The 19,724-nt window shown below is 38.3% G+C and overlaps 1 protein-coding gene and 1 non-coding gene across 2 annotated transcripts in view; both read right to left on the bottom strand.

Annotated features, from left to right (window-relative positions):
- LOC134740617 (chromodomain-helicase-DNA-binding protein 7-like) overlaps positions 1 to 19,724 on the bottom strand; it is a 48,850-nt gene that overhangs the window by 16,480 nt on the left and 12,646 nt on the right. The window contains exons 6-12 of the mRNA XM_063673149.1: positions 13,491 to 19,500; positions 13,046 to 13,220; positions 12,825 to 12,912; positions 12,239 to 12,534; positions 11,746 to 11,835; positions 2,308 to 2,505; positions 1,471 to 1,705 (exon numbers count right to left, since the gene is read on the bottom strand). Coding sequence (XP_063529219.1) covers positions 1,471 to 1,705; positions 2,308 to 2,505; positions 11,746 to 11,835; positions 12,239 to 12,534; positions 12,825 to 12,912; positions 13,046 to 13,220; positions 13,491 to 19,500 — 7,092 coding nt within the window. The remainder of the gene's footprint in view (positions 1 to 1,470; positions 1,706 to 2,307; positions 2,506 to 11,745; positions 11,836 to 12,238; positions 12,535 to 12,824; positions 12,913 to 13,045; positions 13,221 to 13,490; positions 19,501 to 19,724) is intronic.
- Positions 12,609 to 12,713, bottom strand: LOC134741200 (small nucleolar RNA U6-53/MBII-28). The gene has a single exon (XR_010127866.1). It is a non-coding gene; the product is annotated as a small nucleolar RNA U6-53/MBII-28 (small nucleolar RNA).

Here is a 19,724-nt window from a genome sequence, read left to right as displayed (position 1 = left end):
TAAATAAATTACCGTTCATGCAAATTACTTAACAATGCCTAAGATTTTTTTTAGTTTTAGAATTATTTCAGTTCATAGGTACGAGTACTCCCTTTAGTACCGTTTGGTAACCAAAATTTCGTAACCAGCTACAGAATGGGAATCAAGATTCCCAGTTAATTTGAAGCCGGTTACGTATTGGGCCAGCGTGTTACCGCTTGATAACTAAATTTGGTAACTAGCTACAAAACAGGAATTTAAAATTCCTTGTAAGTAGCCAGTTACGAATTGGGCCAGAGTGGAATTGTTTGGTAAATAAGTTTTGTAACTGGCTACAAAATGGGAATCCAAAATTACATTAAATCAATAGGTAGGTAGGTTAGGTTCGTTAGGTAGCTTCAAATGCCCGAAGGGCAAACCGCCCAGAAATAGGAGCCCCGCGACGTCTAGTTACGTTGTGAAGTAATTTTTTTTTTAAAGAAACAGTCCGACGAACTCCAGCTAACTAGACGGAGCCCCGCTTCGCGGGGCTCCTATTTCTGGGCGGTTTGCCCTTCGGGCATTTAAAGCTACCTAACGAACCTAACCTACCTACTGATTTAGTGTAATTTTGGATTCCCATTTTGTAGACAGTTAGGTAAAAACATTTGCCAACCGTGGCTAGGAATAATCCATTTGAGTAAATAAGTATTATTAAAATTTAGATATCATATAATAACTGACGTTACTAAACTCATCTAGGTTTTGTCGTGAATAATATTTGAAAATATGTAAGCAAAAAGCTAATCCATTTGAGTGACTACTTTTTACCGAAATGGTATAGATATTGTTAACTAATATGCATAAACAAAAGCTCCCCGATTATAATCTGAGGCGTGACTGAAATAGTTTAGCTTTTGTAAATACGCTTCCCGCGTGGTACGCCGGCCAAATATACCTAAACTGCGCACCCCCCCTGACACCCCCCTGGTTTTATTGTCAAACATTTCATTTTTTATACACGCTTTTATTGCTCACTGTACTTTTCTTTCTACAGTAGACTAATAATCATACAGATTGCACACATCGCGGTTGTGGAGATTTTTGGCGTTTAGGAAGCCGCGACCTTCACACTTCCGTGGGATGTACAATCTCATAACTGGCGAGCGTGGGTGTAGCATATGTTATGTGGTGAGAGTCAATTTTAACAAACCCAAACTAAAGTTGCGCTGTCTTATCACAGAGTTCCTATGGCGATCTCTAATATCTCTATTGTCCATCAATTAGATCAGCATAAGTATGTGAAGTTTCAAATCGATCAAATGATGGAAAGTGGGGGCCTAATTTAGCTTGCAAGTATTGAATAGATACAAACAAGCAAGAGAAACTAAATAAAAGCTTCTAATGAATGTCGATTTTCTTGAAAAAGTGAGTTACTCTTACTGTATAAATAATATATTGTTTCCCAGTTTTTTTAATATTCTGTTAGTATAGATGTATTCCGCTACGCACCTTAGCCTTCTGTTGCAACTTGAGCTCCTCGCGCTTGTAGTTCCTCTGGTAAGCAGTGATGAGGCGGCGCAGACGGGTGTTGAGGTCCTGCATGGAGGGCCACTGGTGGCCGCTGGCGCCCTCGTCGTCGGGTCGCGGCGACGCGGCGGGCGACGTGGCGCCGGCGCCGCTCGACACGTCGTCCGTGCAGTCTTCGTCGCCGACTGCGCTGCCGTGGACCTTTCTTTCTTCACTCCTAAACGAGCGATTGAGATATTAAGAATGTTTGAATGAGATATTTTCAAATTTTCAAAGCTTTAATTAGGAGACGCCTCCGTTATGGGCCGAAGATATTCAGATACGAAAATCCGCTAAAACTTTAATATGTCACAAATATGATTAAATTAAACAAATATATGGGAACAATTTAAACCAAATCCACCTAGCCCCAAAACTAAGCAAAGCTTGTACTATGGGTAACTAGACGATGATATACATACTTATATAGTAAAATGTGACGTTTTCAACCAAAAGGTACCACATTGTCGCTTGTCGATAAGGTTGATTTCTAATTGAAGCTATATGGAAATAGCGCCTTACTGATAAGCGACAATAAGTACCCTTTTGGTTGAAAATGGAACAAATAATAAATACTTATACAAGGTATAAAAAAATTGTGGGTATCCATTTCATATTCTTGTATACACAGATAACATCCATAAAAACCCTGAAATAAAAGATATTTTATTTTTATTATTTTTTATTTATAACTCTGAAACAACCATTAGTGATAAAAACGTACACGTACGTGCCCACCAGCAGCGACACGTCGCTCGCACTCATTAGTATCGTACTCACTTGATATCGGTGCACTCGGCGTCGTCGGGCGGGCCGAGCTTGTCGACGTAGCACAGCTGCGGGTCGGAGCGCATGGCGAGGTAGTTCTCGTAACCGTGCACGTACGTGCCCACCAGCAGCGACACGTCGCACTCCGTGTCCCACCACACGCGCGGCGGCGCGCTGTCCACGCCCCGCGGCACACGCATGCCCAGCGAGCTAACATATAACATTTATTAATGCAGCGACTTAGCGAAGTAGAAAATGACTTAATGCTGATGTATCTCAAGGAGTCTATTTTAGAAGGGGAGAATCCTGTATTCGTCCAATTTTATCAATGGTCAAACACCCGAATCACATGTTTTTATTTTATTTAAATTATACTTAAATTTTATTAATTTTAAAGACGAAAAGTTATCATTAAGATAACCTAACTAATCAATAATGCCTACCCCTACAGGGTTAAGATTTGAATAAAATAGACTATAGTTGAAATTGGATGTAAATAACTAATTATTTTTGTAGGTAAATAGATAGATAACACTTTATTCATTTCCACAACATACATGGTAATAATTACAAAGAGAGATTTATTAACCAGATTAAATTGAAAGAAAAACTATTATAATTACACGATCTGAACAAGGAAATAAAAACATAAAAGGACATGGTTATGTGTCGTGGCAGAGAATTGGCGCTGGCTCAGCATGATGATGCGACAAGCCACATCGCTAATATTCTGCCAGGACCTTACATAAAAGTTTGTGCAACGTTTTATGACTTATGACGTACCTTATCTTAACTAACTTAGCGGTTTCACTCACGTATTTTTAGTCACTCGCGCGACATGTTAACCCGCCCTCTAAGTTACCGCTAAGTTAGTTAAGTTAATATGTCTTATGATAGTTTAAATTCGATTATTGCAGACGTACCTTATGAGGCCGGTGTCGATTTTGGAGCAAAAACGTAAAATTCATAGATTTAGTCGTTGAAATATATTTATACACGTTTTAGTAGGAGATACGTTATATATGGTCGACCTTCACCCATACGTCTGACGGATGAAACTTATATTTTATGAAAGAAAATATGTTCCTGAACATAAATAAATAGGGTTGCCTAATGAAATATGGTCAAGGCTATTTTTAATACATTTTTGAAAATATTTTTTTTCCTCAAATTTCACTGATTTGTCTGACGAACGGAATAAGTTCCAATGGAAAGTATACAACTTCTACAACATGAATAAATTAGGTTGCCTATGTTTTTCCGGTCACTATTATGAGGTTGCCGTGTTTAAACAGGCGAGTTAAAATCGATAATTGCACCCATCTAAAATCTTCAAAGAGCCCTATTTATTTTGAAAGACCTATTCAACGACACCCCAAACCATAGGGTTGAAACGATAAAAAAATTGTCACACACATTTTGTTTCTTTCAAAGCGATTATTTCCGAAAATATTCACTTTATCAAAAAATGTTTTCCTAAAACCCCTATTTATTTTAAAAGACCTATCCAACTACATCCCACATCATAGGGTTGAAACAAAACAAAAAAACCTTACATACATTTTGTTTCTTTCGAGGTGATTATTTCCGAAAATATTCACTTTATCAACAATTGATTTTGGAAAACCCCTATTCATTTTAAAAGACCTATCCAACAATACCCGGCACTGTAGGTTTGAAATGAAAAAAAAAAAAAAATCCTTACATACATTTTGTTTCTTTCGAAGGGATTATTTCCGAAAATATTCACTTTATCTAAAATTGATTATTGAAGACCCCTATTCATTTTAAAAGAGTTATCCAACAATATCCGGCACTATAGGGTTGAAACGAAAAATTTTTTTTACATATATTTTGTTCCTTTAGAAGCGATTATTTTCGAAAACAGTAACTTTATCAAAAAATGTTTGTTCAAAACCCCTATTCATTTTAAAATACCTGTCCAACGACGTCCAACACCATAGGGATAAAGTGAATATTTTAGGAAATAATCGCTTCTAAAAGAACAAAATATATGTAAACAAAAAAATTTCGTTTCAACACTATATAGTGCCGGATATTGTTGGGGAGAGAGAACACTAGAGCAGGTTGAAATGTATTCTAAACAATGTCATCAGATGTTAAAATGTATTGATTTCCCAACCGAACTAAGGGCCTGTGCGGACAACTATTGTTAAATTTGTGTGCACAAAAAAGTTCTGGATAATCTGTATAGTGACATAATTAATGCTCTAAGGAATTCGGCGACTACAGGGAGGATTGAGAGAGGAACTAGGGATAAAAAGCAGGTAGTGGGCTGGAATAAGTTTGTCAGCGGCGCTCATAGGGTTGCCAGGCAAAGGTTTCATGAATGGACATTAGGTGGGACACCAAAAAGCGGATGTCTTTTTAAAGAGATGGTTGAGAGTCGTAAGATCTTTAAATCACGATTAAAATGGTGTCAAAATCATCACAACCAAATTAAAATGGACAAAATCACCTCTCATCACTCTAAAAAGGATTTCCGTGGTTTCTGGAGGTCCACAGGCAAAAGAAAGCCTATGGCTCGTCACCCGGTTAGTGTTGATGGCGTAAGTGAGCCCAAAAGTATCGCGAACCTGTTTAAAGATCATTTCTTTTTAAAATCTCCCTTAGGTCCATCGCTGATGGAGGGGTTTGTGACTGAGACCTCCAATGAAAACCAGGCACGGGGTTTACGGCCAAGGATATCGATAGAGTCATTAAATCAATGTCAAGAGGCAAATCCCCGGGTCATGACGGGCTCAGTATCGAACACCTTCAAAACGCTGGTCCTCACATATCTAGGGTATTGGCAATGTTTTTTACACTGTGCGTGAGACATTCATATCTGTCTAATGATATGTTGCGTACTATCGTCGTTCCTGTAGTTAAAAACAAAACTGGGGACCTGGCTGACAAAAATAATTACAGACCGATATCGCTGGCGATGATTATAGCCAAAATATTCGCAACTAAGTAAGCATATAAAACTGCATGACAACCAATTTGGCTTTCGACCGCGCTTGTCTACAGAATCTACAATACTGTGTCTGAAGCATACTGTCAAGTATTACACCAAGAGTAAGACCCCGGTGATTGCATGTTTCCTGGACCTTTCTAGGGCATTTGACCTGGTTTCCTATGACATACTATGGGAAAAATTAAGGAAAACCAGTATACCACCGGAAACGGTACGTATATTTAGGTACTGGTATGGAAACCAGGTCAACTGCGTTAGATGGGCAAATGCGTTGTCGGACGAGTACAGGTTGGAGTGTGGGGTAAGGCAGGGGGGTTTAAGCTCACCAACGCTCTTCAACCTGTATGTGAACGAACTCATCGAGGAGCTCAGCAGCATCCATGTCGGATGCCATATAGACGGAGTCTGTGTAAATAACATCAGTTACGCAGGCGACATGGTGCTTCTGAGCGCCTCGGTCGGTGGCATGCGTAGGTTGCTGAAGGTATGTGAGGATTATGCGATGTGTCACGGGCTCAAATATAATGAGAAGAAGAGCCAGTATGTGGTCTTTGAGAGCGGCCGCAACAGGTCTTCGGAGTTTCCCGCAATCTATCTCAATGGTAGTCGGATGGACCGAGTAACCCAATTTAAATATCTAGGTCATGTTGTGGCGGCCGACCTCAAGGACGACATGGATATTGAACGGGAACGGAGGGCCCTGTCGGTGCGGGCGAATACGATAGCTCGAAGGTTTGCGGGCTGCTCCGGGGGGTAAAGATCACTCTCTTTAGAGCGTTCTGTACTTCCCTGTATACATGCAGCCTTTGGGTTCAGTATTCGCAGCGGGCCTATGGGGCTCTCCGTGTCCAATATAATAACGCGTTCCGGGTGATTGTGGGACTGCCTCGCTTCCCATCAGGAATGTTTGCGGAGGCGCGCGTTGATTGTTTTCAGACGACCTTGCGCAGGCGCGCCGCATCCCTGGTGCGCCGGGTGCGGGACAGTCCCAACATCATCTTAAGAATGATAGCGGATAAGCCTGATTGTCCGCTAATGCTAAACTGTGCGGGGCTACATTCTCCAATGGGCTCCATACAGTGGTAACGTGTAGGTTAAGTGTGTAGGTTTAGGTATAGATATAATTGTTGTTAGGCTTAGGTACTAACCCTTTTGAAACTGTTTTTACTAACAAAATGTATGTGTCACAGTTACATGAGAATAAATGATTTAATAATAATAATAATCAATTTTAGATAAAGTGAATATTTTCGGAAATAATCCCTTCGAAAGAAACAAAATGTATGTAAGGATTTTTTTTCATTTGAAACCTATAGTGCCGGATATTGTTGGATAGGTCTTTTAAAATGAATACAGGTTTTTAAAAATCAATTCTTGATAAAGTGAATATTTTCGGAAATAATCGCCTCGAAAGAAACAAAATGTATGTAAGGATTTTTTGTTTCGTTTCAACCCTATGATGTCGGATGTCGTTGGATAGGTCTTTCAAAATAAATAGGGGTTTTAGAAAATAATTTTATGATAAAGTGAATATTTTCGGTAATAATCGCTTTGAAAGAAACAAAATGTGTGTGACAGTTTTTTTATCATTTCAACCCTATGGTGTGGGGTGTCGTTGGATAGGTATTTCAAAATAAATAGAGGTCTTTGAACAATATTTTTTCATAAAGTGAATAAGTTCGGAAATAATTATTTAGAAGGAAAAAAAAGGGTTTTTCCTTCTAACTTTTGAACCATTGATCCAAAAATTATGAAAAAATTCACAGAAATAGTGATTAATAACACATTCGAAAATAGTTAAAATAATCGTGATCAGTTAAGCCGTTTTTGAGTTACCGCTAAAAGTCTTTCCTTCTTATTTTCTTTAAAAGCCTGGCAACCCTTATTTGTCACCGGATTTTTGCAGGCAACCCTACACCATTGTATTCGCAATAAAATTACCATTATTTTGATATATAACTCAAGCGTCAGACAGATGGGTGCAATTATCGATTTTATCTCACCTGTTTAAAAACACGGCAACCTCATAATAGTGACCGGAAAAACATAGGCAACCTAATTTATTCATGTTGTAGAAGTTGTATACTTTCCATTGGAACTTATTCCGTTCGTCCGACAAATCGGTGAAATTTGAAGAAAATTTTTTTTTTCAAAAATTTATTAAAAATAGCCTTGACCATATTTCATTAGGCAACCCTATTTATTTATGTTCAGGGACATATTTTCTTTCATAAAATATAAGTTTCATCCGTCAGACGTATGGGTGAAGGTCGACCATATATAACGTATCTTAGACTATTTTGTTACGTAATATCTAAATAACAAGTATTGGTTTCTATTAGCACGTTTTCTCATCTTGCCTTTTAATAATGAAGTCGCGAGCGTGCGTCACCGGTAATATATGAAGAGAAGGGGTAGTTTTCAAAAATTCACCAAAAAAATATGGTGGTAAATTATACAAATTGATGTATAAGAATAGTTTCAGCAAATGTTGTAGATTGTTTAAGTATCAAAAATTACGTTGAAATTAAGTCGACTTTCAGAGAAATTGTCACTTGTTTTGAAGTCATTTCTGGAGAAAATTGAATTCGTTTAACTTTCATTTCCGCGAACTCGTAAGGGGCCCACTGACTATCAGTCCGCCGGACGATATCGGCCGGTCAGTTAGAACAAAAATTTGACAGTTCCGAACAACTGACAGGCCGATATCGTCCGGCGGACTGATAGTCAGTGGGCTCCTTAAGTCCTATAACAAAAATGTAATCTGATAAAGGTCAAGTACAGAATATGTGTAATACAAATTTACCATTTTTAGCAGTTCAAACTTTACGAAATTTACAAATAAGAGCGACAAAATCAGTGCTTTACGCGCGTTTTCCTAAACGTCCATCAGGAAAGAAATCATTACTAATTTAGTGAGTCCGAGTAAAAACCGGCCAAGTGCGAGTCGGACTCGCGCACCGAGGGTTCCGTACATTACATAATTTTAACAATGTATTTTTTATGTGAAACGTGAGTGAAAGGTAAATTGCGGGTTACGATTTATAAGGTATTAAAAAAAACTACTTACTAGATCTCGTTCAAACCAATTTTCGGTGGAAGTTTGCATGGTAATGTACATCATGTATTTTTTTCAGTTTTATCATTCTCTTATTTTAGAAGTTACACACACATTTTGCCACTTTGGAAGTGTCTCTCGCGCAAACTACTCAGTTTAGAAAAAAATTATATTTTAGAAACCTCAATATCATTTTTGAAGACCTATCCATAGATACCCCACACGTAGGGTTTGATGAAAAAATCGACACCGGCCTCTTATGTTCAAGTTCATGTAGTATTTATGTAAGTGTTGCGTTAGTGTAATTGTGTATATATGCAAGTCGCGGCAATATCTTTATATTGTGTTATCTGTATTATTATTTTTACATGAAGTACATTTAAAGAAACATCAAAAATGAAGCTAGGGAGTTTCGGCCTTTTTCTTTTTGTTCGTTTAAAAGGTGTAGACGATATTTGTTTTTGAAGCTAAGTTTGTTTCGTGAGCGACGAATCGGTGGAGGAATATTGTTCCAGGATTTACTTGCACGGTACCGAAAACTCCCTCTAAAAGCAGCGGAACTGTGCCTGGGAACCAGTAAAACGGCCACTTGTGACGTTCTAGGTTGGTGGTGGGTATTAGAGAGCCATACGAGTTTTTTATAGAGATAAGAGGGCTGTTTCGTTTGGATAGTGTCACCATAGAGTAACTTATACTAGAGCGGTACTGTCATAGTAAATTTTGTAACCCCAGTAAATTCACTGCCATCTGCCGACACACTTTAAAACTAAAAATAAATATTTATAAAAATACGATAAAATGTATTTAAATATGGATAAATGATTTTTTTTATTTGCATTAATTATTTTTATGATTTTGATCCATGTTCTTTCACTGATATGCGTTAAAATTATAAATAACAAACGAAACCGTCAACGCCCTCTATACGAGTGTAGGCCAAAACTAGTGGCGCCCTTTGATCGAGAATCAAATTTTCGTGATTTTCGAGGCACGTTTTTTCCTTAGACTGTATCCATCTATTACGGAGTTATATCTATCTTTGGTGTCACATAACAGGCATGTACACATAAGCTCTTGTCGACCGGCCATTTTTAACGTATCCGAGTTATTTAGGTACGGTGTGATGTGCGTCCTAGGAGGTATTTAGAAGCAATATCTCGCGCAAGCATTTTGTACTCTTTGAATGAGACGCTGTGAACGAGCCAGAAGGCATGGGCCGTATGCAGTTAGACAATAATTCAGTTTGCAGAACCAAGGATTCAGTCTCAATCGGAGGTCAAAACTGAGAAAGTTTCGGATGTTATATAAAAGTTTTAAGCGATATAAACAGTTTCAGATTTGTGTCAAACAAAAGTCCTAGATTTCTTGCTTCATCGACACGATCAACCCTTAACCAGTATAGTTGGATCTTTACTAATAATAGCAATTGCCTGTTTTTGAGACCCGAGCACCATGTATTTAGACTTTGTTGGATTTAGTACGAGACAATTTATAGAGGACCATTCTGATAATCGTTTTAAGTCATCATTTACCTTTTCTACTTCTACTGCCTAAGCGATATCACGGGTGGAAAGACAAAAATATTTGTAAATCATCAGCATATAGCCAGGGACCGGACAACCCTTTCCGCGATAAAACCCTTTCAATGGGCAACACTTAAACACGGCTAACACATTGAAAGACTTTCCCTTTTGAACTGCAAGCCCATTCATACCCTTACCTTTGACTAACCCTTACCGAAAAGCTAACCAAAAATAAGGCTAGCCCTTAATAAGGGTTACCCTTATCTTTAAGCGCTTTTTATAAAGGTTTCCCTTTGCGTGAAAGAGACAGGATTAGTATATATCTACGGTAGTGTATGAAAAGGAAAGAAAATACGTGCCTAGTCAAAGAACGCCGCCGTCGCCGCCGACGATCGCTCGGATTCGAAGTAATGTGTGCTTTATGAACAAGGTAGACGACTTAAATTAGCACGCTTATATGCTAAAAGGGAAGCCCTTTATAAGGCTAACCCTTATAAGCAATATGCAAGGTGTTGGTGAGCGGATGATAAGGGTTTTGTAAGGGTATTTGGGCTACCGATTACTCAAATGTGGTAGCTTTATATAAGGGTTTTTAAAACCAAAACAAAGGGTTTCGTCTGGGAAAGGGTATGGTGAGTTAAGCCTTATGCAATACCCTTATAAAACCCCGATAAGGGATAGCGGGCCGGTCCCTGCATATAGCTGGTATTTACAATGCTTTATACAATTTATAACTAACTGCTATAAAGGATAAACAAAAGGGGTCCTAGAATGGATCCCTGAGGGAGGGACTCCTCTATTCACCGGACATGGATTGGACGTCGAACAAGAACCATCTCCACCCGTCAGTTTAACGATTTGCTTACGGTCTTTGAAGTAACTTTCGAACCAGCGTACTGAATGATCATCAAAACCATAATAGCGTAATTTCGAAAGCAGAAGCGAGATGTTAATACAATCAAATGCCCTCGAAAAATCTAATAATACCATTATCGTACCCTTTCCATATCCTGCGCTGGCAGAACCTCATAAATCATAAACGACATCAAGGAGGGCTGTGGAAGTACCTCGTTTCTTCCTAAAGCCTTCTTGGTTTTCGGGTAAAATATTATTAGATTCTAAATATTTTGACACTTGATCATACACTACCTTTTCCATTATTTTCGACAGGTACAGTAAGATACTAATAGGGCGCAAATCTTTTAGGTCCCTTGGGTCATTTACTTTTGGAATTGGGCGAACTATGGCTGTCTTCCAGACTAAAGGTACTTCGGCTGTCAGTATAGAAGTGTTTATCAAGCCCGTTATTATTGGTAAAGTGGGCGAACTATGGCTGTCTTCCAGACTAAAGGTACTTCGGCTGTCAGTATAGAAGTGTTTATCAAGCCCGTTATTATTGGTAAAGTGGGCGAACTATGGCTGTCTTCCAGACTAAAGGTATTTCGGCTGTCAGTATAAGGAAGCGTTTATCAAGCCCGTTATTATTGGTAAAGTGGGCGAACTATGGCTGTCTTCCAGACTAAAGGTACTTTGGCTGTCAGTATGGAAGTGTTTATCAAGCCCGTTATTATTGGTAAAGTCAGTGGAAGTGTCATTACTCATTAGATTGGTAAAATCAGTGGAAGTGGCGTTAGATTTGGTACACAATTACTTATCTTTTTAAGCAAGAAAGAGATATATGGTTTTAAAAGTGCTTTCACTTCACTAGATAAGTTACTGTACATCTGTGCTCCCTCCGACACGATGTTTCTTTTGCCGAATCCTGTTCTGTGCTTAAAAAGTGTGATTTTGTCTGTATTTCTCAGGCAATGTCTGAAATTCGTTTTGTTAATGTGATGTTTGTATGTATTTTATTTGTTAAGATTTTTGATATGATCATTTTAACTCACCTGGCATGTATTCCGCTCTCAATTTGGGTGGCATAATCACCAATAACTTCATGTTTAATATAATACATCATGCGAACCCTCAGCAATACCCTGAAACAAAATCTTTTGTTACTCAATTAGATGTTATTGGTCTATTACATACGGATCTTGGAAAAAGAGTAGATTCACATGTTTTTGTTAGTAAATGAGAATAATTAATTCATTTATTTCGACCAACTTAGGATCATATCACATGACATTATTACATAAAATTATTAGAGATAAAATTAAATGAATCATTAAAATTATAATCATTAAACTTAAAACCGAGTTTTTGTTTGTATTTTTTTTGAAATCCATATGAAAAAGATGGGAGGTAGGAGGTAGTATTGGGAGGTAACAAAATTATGTCAAACATTACATAAATCTAATTTCACAACAATATTGGATTATGCAATTTAATTTTCAGGGTCATATGATTATGGTTAAAATAAAGGAAGAAAACTTTACTTACTTGTTTGCATGTCTAAACAAATGCTTCTTATAACTAGATTCCAAATATGCCTCACAGTCATATTTTTCTATCGAACTCCAGTGGTTAGGATCTTCCCACCTTGGTACATCATTGGGTTTTGGTAAGTCCTTGGGCCGGTTTTTCTTTTTTGCATTTCTGCCTCGTGGAACAGGATTATGAAGGCCACTATGATTTCGAGATATTGTTACTTCTCCATTTTCACAGGGTTCAATTAAATCCCAAATAAAATTTCTAATCTTTTCGTCCCCTTTGTAGTGCCGCAGGCAATACAGGACCTATAAGTTTGAATGAAGACCATAGTAACAGTTATGACAATTATTACAACATCATATTAATATATTTACAACATGTAAATGTGGACCTTTAATTACAAGTTGTATAATCAGAAAAGCACATTGAACTCAGCGAAAATCTGAAACTTTCTCGGTATTAGCATGGCAAGTCATCATTGAGAAGTTTTACTTCGAAAATAATAACTATTAATTAATTTAAAAATAATGAATAAATCAGTTTTAATATTTTCTAAAATAATAACTACAATAAATTAAGGCAAATATATACGTACGATAATACGGGCACAATCTTCTATCACAGGAAGAGTCCAACCTTTTCTAAATTGATTTTTGTCAATAATTTCGTCCCACCGCGCCCATCTGTAAAGTCAAATTTACAAAATTATTAAGAAGGAAACATACGTGAAGAATGTAGACTATGTAGAGTTAACATCTTCTCATCTATACATTTACGTCATATTAAGAAGTGGAAAAAAAGTTTCAATAAACGTACCCGAATGTCAGTAAGCCTCTTTCAATCTTGAAACACTCTGATCTAGTCCAAGATCCGTAGTTGACCTCCTCGTCCACCGGCACACCCTCGTGACGAGGTATATATTCGTCACTTGCATATCGTCTACCCTTTCTGCCAAGTTTTTCTTTCTTTCTTTTACTTCGTAAGCTGATACCTGTCAATAACCATGAAAGGAAAATTTAGGAAAGCAGTCCTCTAGTACGAGTAAGAGGGGGCAAGGAGTTGAATGTTTGTGATATTTGGAATGTAATTCATAAAGCGGGATTTACATTACGAAATTAGTGTCATGCATGTTGAAATCAATTTAACGAAAATAGTTTCGATATATGCGAAAGTAGTGTCATAAAATTTACAGTATCTTAAGACAGAAATATTCCTCTTATTCAATAATAAAGAAACTGTCAATTTGTGGAGTAAAGCTTACCTTCTTCGTCTTCCTCTGAATCTGGAGTCACTTCCATATCTGACATTTCTACAGTGCCGTCATCATGTCCATATCGCTTGATAACAGTTCGTTTCCTGGGCTCTGTAACAATCAAATCTTCATCTTCTTTCTTTTCTGTTGTATCAATTTCAGCCTTCTTCGCCCATTTGTTCCAAAAGTCTGGATCTCTGATATCAATATCAGATCGCTGACCAGTAGACGCGAAACTAGCTTTCGAAAACGTTGATCCTTTTTCGGATTCCATTTGAATGACTTGTGTTCGCCGCGCCAGGATCATCTCAATGTCTTCTTCGCAGAACTTGTCACCAGCGTTGTCTTCATCCATTACTGCGCCGTAAGCGCCTTTCTTAAGGAGATCTTCAATTTCCTTCTTCGACAATTGTTTAAGCCCTGTCTCTTTTCCTTGGATAGTGTTCATACTTTGCAAAATTGCTTTATCCAATCCAAGTTTCATCGACGCTTTATCAAACATTTCTCTTTCATATGTATTGCGACAAATCAACCTATAGATCTTAACCATTTTCTGTTGGCCAATACGATGACAACGAGCTTGAGCTTGTAGATCGTTCTGTGGATTCCAGTCACTGTCGTAAATAATAACAGTGTCGGCAGCTGTCAAATTGATACCGAGTCCTCCCGCTTTAGTACAGAGTAAAAATACAAATCTATCAGAGTCAGGTTTTGAGAATCTATCAATTGCTTCTTGCCTAAGATTTCCTCTGATTCTACCATCAATTCTCTCGTAGGGATAACGTCTAAAGACAAGGTAGTCCTCTAATATATTAAGACATCTTACCATCTGACTAAAAATTAATACACGATGTCCGCCTGCCTTCAGTTTAGGAAGTAACTTGTCAACCAAGACCATTTTACCAGATGACTGAATGAGGGCTTTGTAGTAGGCCTCATCGTCTTCGCCATAAGTCTGTTTGTAGTCAAATTGTATTTGATCCTCAGCACCATTTAATAAATATGGATGAATGCAGCATTTTCTAAGCTCCATCATAGTATTCATCAAGTTAGGTATATTTTGCGCAGAAGCAGTACCCTTTTGTAAGAAACTGAAATTTCTTTCTAAAATAGCTCTGTAGTATTTCTTTTGTATGTTCGTCAGTTCCACCTCAATTATAGTCTCTTCTTTAGGGGCCAGTGTTTTTTCAACATCTTCCTTTAATCTTCTTAGCATCATAGGTTTTAATAGGGCTTGTAGCTTGAGCACTTCTGACTCAGTTTTTAGTTGCCCGAATTCGTTCAAAAATGCATCATTACTAGCAAATTGAGAGGGTTCTAAAAAGTTCAATAGGGAGAATAATTCATTAACGTTATTTTGCAGTGGAGTACCTGACAATAGTACTCTGTGCTCCAAATGCAGCTGTCGTAATCCCTCTAATAGTTTGCAGTTACGATTCTTCAATCGATGTGCTTCATCAATGACACATACTCTCCAATTAAATGTTTTGAGTTCTTGGAAATCTGTTACTATTATTTCAAAAGTCGTGATTAACACATTAAACTTTGTTATTTCTGTAATTGGTTCACCTTTATCATTTTTGTAATAAAATTCATACTCTTGTAGCATGCTTTTGCTTTGTTGTGAACCATGATAAACCACTACGTTCATATCTGTCCAGCCTTCAAACTCTCTTTGCCAATTAGGAATGGTAGATAGTGGAGCAATTATAAGGAAGGGGCCTCGTATGCCATACTCCCAAATGGCATTAACAAATGTCAAACTTTGAATAGTTTTGCCAAGTCCCATTTCGTCTGCTAAAATGCAGTTGCGATTATTATGCCATGAAAATAGAAGCCAATTCAGACCTTCTAACTGATATGGTCTCAAAGTATTACCCCCTTTATATAGCGGAGATTCCTTCAACTGGACCCAATTATCTGTAGATGGGCGTTTCTTAAATTTCCATTTCTCTTTTGGTGGAATGTCGCTAAAAATTTTATATTGTTTAATTTTGTCAACATCAATGTTTTCTTCCAGCTCCCAAGTGCTATCTTCATATTGCAAACTTTTCCACTTAACTAAATAGTACTTCAGTTTACTATTCGTTGCAGGATCTTCATGCTCAGACATATCTAGGATTCTCTCAACTTCTATATAGTCAGGATTAAAGGGCTCCTCGTCCAGTAGTTCAAAAATGTTCAGTTGTTGGGCTTGTTTTTGCTTAAACCTCTTTATTTTAGAAAATATGCGTTTGTCGCCCTTATACAACTCCTCTTCTGTTTTCCACTCGCAATGCAAATAAGAGAAATTTCTGTATTTAACATAATATTCTTCAACATCAACAATTACGGGTTTTTCATCCTTTACTTCATTGTCTTCTTTTTGAATCTCGGAATTGTTAGTATCTTCCTTAGGCTCTTCTTCTTTTAGCACTGTTTCTGTTTTCGTTACAGTTTCTTGTTTTTCTTCAGGTTTATTTTCATCTTGAAAATCATTCTTTGATTCAGTCGCGTCAGACTGTACGGTCTCTGATTTGACCTCCTCAGGGTTGTCATTGACAGCAGTCTCTTCTGATTTCTCCGGATCCGGTTTCGGATCAGCTTCGACAGGTGGCGGAGGTTCCTTTTTAAGTTCTCTTTTGCCCATACGACAAGTGAGTACGTGTTGAACAATCATAGTGTCTTCCTCAGATGTATTTATATAAATATAGTTCGGCTTAGGAGTGCCTTCCAACCTGCTATTATCTTTGGTATTAATAAGTAGATCATCTGAATCAAATTTCTTCTCTTGTTTCGTATTAGGTATTCCCAAACATTCATCGTCTGACAAACGCAACATAACATCATCAGTGTATTTTTTACGTTGAGTATTTCTTGCTGATCTTCGTTTCAAACTATCATCACCTTCAGGTGGTGGAGAAGGTGGAGGTGTAGACATTAAATCATCAGGTTCACCATCCGAATCCGGTATCAATCCACCTCGTTTCTTTCTTCTTCCTCCACCGGGAGTTCTTTTTAGCGCAATTTTCTTACAACTTCCGCTTCCAGATGACCGTTTTTTCGCTGTCCTCTTCTTAGGATTAAAAGCATCTAAATCATCGTCTTTATCTTCTAGATCTCTTTTAGCCTCTGCTTCTTCCAAAAGATCTTTAATTGCTATCTTTGATACAGGAATATCGTCGAAATCAGTGACGTTCGTTTCATCAGCAGTTGATCCATCTTGTGGATTTTTAAGGGAATCGACAATCATGAAACTTTGGTTCATTGAAGCATCTATTGATTTACTATCGTTGGGGTCTTTCTCCGATAAATCGTAATTAGTAGTTGTGTCTGCTTGAATATCAGAACCGTCTTTTTTAGCATTTCTGCGTCTTTTAGGCGGAGCATTTGGATCTTTAGGTTGACGTTTTTTGCGTTCTTTAACTGGTTTTTCACCCATTTCTGGCTTGGGTTCTTTGGGAGTTCGCGGCTTTCTTTCTTTGTTTTTACGAGGACCTCTTAATTTTTTCACTTTGCCTACATTAAGATCATCTATCATCAGGGCACTACTGTCTAAATTTGTAACATCTTCAGTTAAATCAATATCCATCTCAGAGGTATTTTTCAGTCCAGTACCTGCTGTGACACAATCTTCAGATACTGGAAGTTGATCAAGAGGTTGCATTGCACCAATCAATTTCTCTTTTTTGGCTCTAGGTTTTCTAGGTTTAGCTGGACCTTTACCTCTTCCTCGTCCTGTTGTACTGGTAACTTGTGGGCTCTCCACCATTTTAGATCCGTATACAGAATTTTGTATAGCACAATTTGGACCACCGTTACATTTATCATTTGTTTCATGTTGCTGCAAAAAGGCTAATCTTTCCTGAAGACACCTTACTTTTTCTTGGTTTTCGGCTGACGGAGGCAAACAATATATCTCCTGTATTTGCTGCTGCAGTGATGCCCTTTCTTGATGATGTGATGATGGATACATACCTGGCATATGATGGTGCGGCATAGGGTTTGGGCCCAACATCATCATATTAGGATTAACGTTGTGAGGCAAATTACTCATCATGTTTGGTTGATTAGGTTGCGGCATATTGGGCCCCATGTTTGGATGCATATTTTGTACTCCCATAGGCAATCCTGGCACGTTAGGAATATTTGCAGGTGTGTTTGGCGGCATATTAGGAATATTATTACTTGTAGCACCAGGCAAGTTTTGTGGTATATTTCCTGGTAAGTTCGGGTGAACGGGTGGCATACAAGGTAAATTACCCTGAGTATTATGTGGTGGTAAACTGGGTGACATAGTGCTTGATGTCATATTCACATGTTGCAATGAATGGTTAGTTGTAACACTGGGTTGCCCATTAGAAGCTGCTTGTGCACCAGGAGGTAGTGCACTGGGTCCACTTTGATAATTCGCGGTAATACTATGGGGGGTATTACTCTGCATACTAGTTGACACATTAGATGGTACATTAGGTGGAATGCCTGGTGGCAATATATTTGGCATATTACCAGGAACATTTTGAAGACTGCTTGGTGGAAACCCTTGTTGTCTGTTTATATTTAGCGGAGGTAGATTGTCTGGCAAATACTGATTTGTTGTAGGTGTAGCCATATTGGGAGGATGACTCAAAGTATTTGATAAATTAGTTACTTGTGAAGGTATCTGCGAGTGTTCAATAGGTTTATTGTTCATGTTTGTGATCTGGGTCAATTGCGGGTTTTGACCTATCGATTGCTCGTTATTAATTTTTCTAACATTGTTTTCTACTGGTTTTGAAGTTGTATCCAATTTTTGTTCTGTGTCAAATGAGCCTAAAACCGCCTCTGGCTTTTCTTCTTGTTTAGGCGCAGCAATAGGTTCAGTTTTGTTTTCGCTAGACAGATGCGGTCCTAACTGATTACTTTCACGTGGTTCTGGTGTTTCAGACACACTTGGCGAATGAGCAATGTTTGGTGTCATAGTATGGCTGGCATTAGATGTATTGACAGGTACACTCTCTTTAGGAACATTACTTATGCTTGACGGCGGCATAAATATATGCGAAGGGTTATCATTTTCCGCCAAATTTTGACCGAGAGTGCTTTTCTTTTCCATATCCTTGTCCATGTTGGCGACAGGTTTGGTCTTATTCAATTCCGCTAATAGTGGCGGTTGCGTTGGTGGCGGATCTCCAGGTTTTGCAGGTTGCTCGGTTTCAACCGGCACTACGTTGTTCAAAGGTTGCGGAAGAATCTTGTTTTGATTCCACTGCGTAGGTGACGAAACAACATGTGGGACAGCCGGTGACGCCGGGTTGCGTTGGTATGAGTACTCTGAACCTGCTGGTAAAACCATTTGCTCAAGTGCTTGAAGGGTGTTTTGAGTTGTAAATGGCGTAGATGTTGGTGGTGGTGGTCCACCCGAACTCGGTGATTGAACCACGTTTCTAGGACCATGAGGCGACGCACTTGGCCCTTTCACTGGAGACATCACAGGACGGGGTGATAGTTGAGGTGGCTGCTGCTGTTGTTGCTGTTGCTGCTGTTGCCGTGGAGACATTTGTGATCGTGGCGACATTTGTGGAGATAGTTGAGGAGGAAAGGGAGGGCGGTACTGAGCAGCTCCAGCATCCATGCCTGGAGGCTTAGGCGCATTGTACTGGTTAGTGACATTCACATCTAGAGGATGCTGCACCTGATGTGATTGGTAATTCATAGAAATGGAATGATGGGGTGAGCCGTAAGGCATTTGTGATGGAACTGGATGCGAAGGTGCAGCCGAGGATGGAGGTCCCGAAGGTTGGCGCGCCACATGATGAAGCGGTGGCGCTCCTCCGTGATGAAGATGAACATTTGGATGTCCTTGAATGCCGGGAGCTATGCCACTTGAGTGGCTTGACATGTTTTGGTGTGGTTGATGTTGTGGCACAGTCCCATGATTTTGCTGACCAAGGGGTAACCCATACTGATGAGGATTGACATCCATCTGCTGGTGATAAGAGGGATGTTGACTAATTCTAGATGCCGCCGGTGGATGCATCTGCGTGTAATTTGGATAATTCTGTAATATTAAACAAAAAAAATTGTATATTTATTTTATGGTTTGTATGACATAAATGCAAAAAATAATTAATAAAAAACCAAACATAGATACAAAATCTACAAAAAAAACATACTTGGATAATAACTACATCACAATCGTTATATGAATATAATTATGTATAGTATATGTATTATAAATAAGTATAATCTATATTATTTAACAATAAACAACGAAATAAAAAA

This window comes from Cydia strobilella, chromosome 4, assembly GCF_947568885.1.
Source record: "Cydia strobilella chromosome 4, ilCydStro3.1, whole genome shotgun sequence".
Classification (NCBI taxonomy): Eukaryota; Metazoa; Arthropoda; class Insecta; order Lepidoptera; family Tortricidae; genus Cydia; species Cydia strobilella.
The sequence above is the reverse complement of the archived record's forward strand: the minus strand, read 5'-3'. Positions and strand labels throughout refer to the sequence as shown.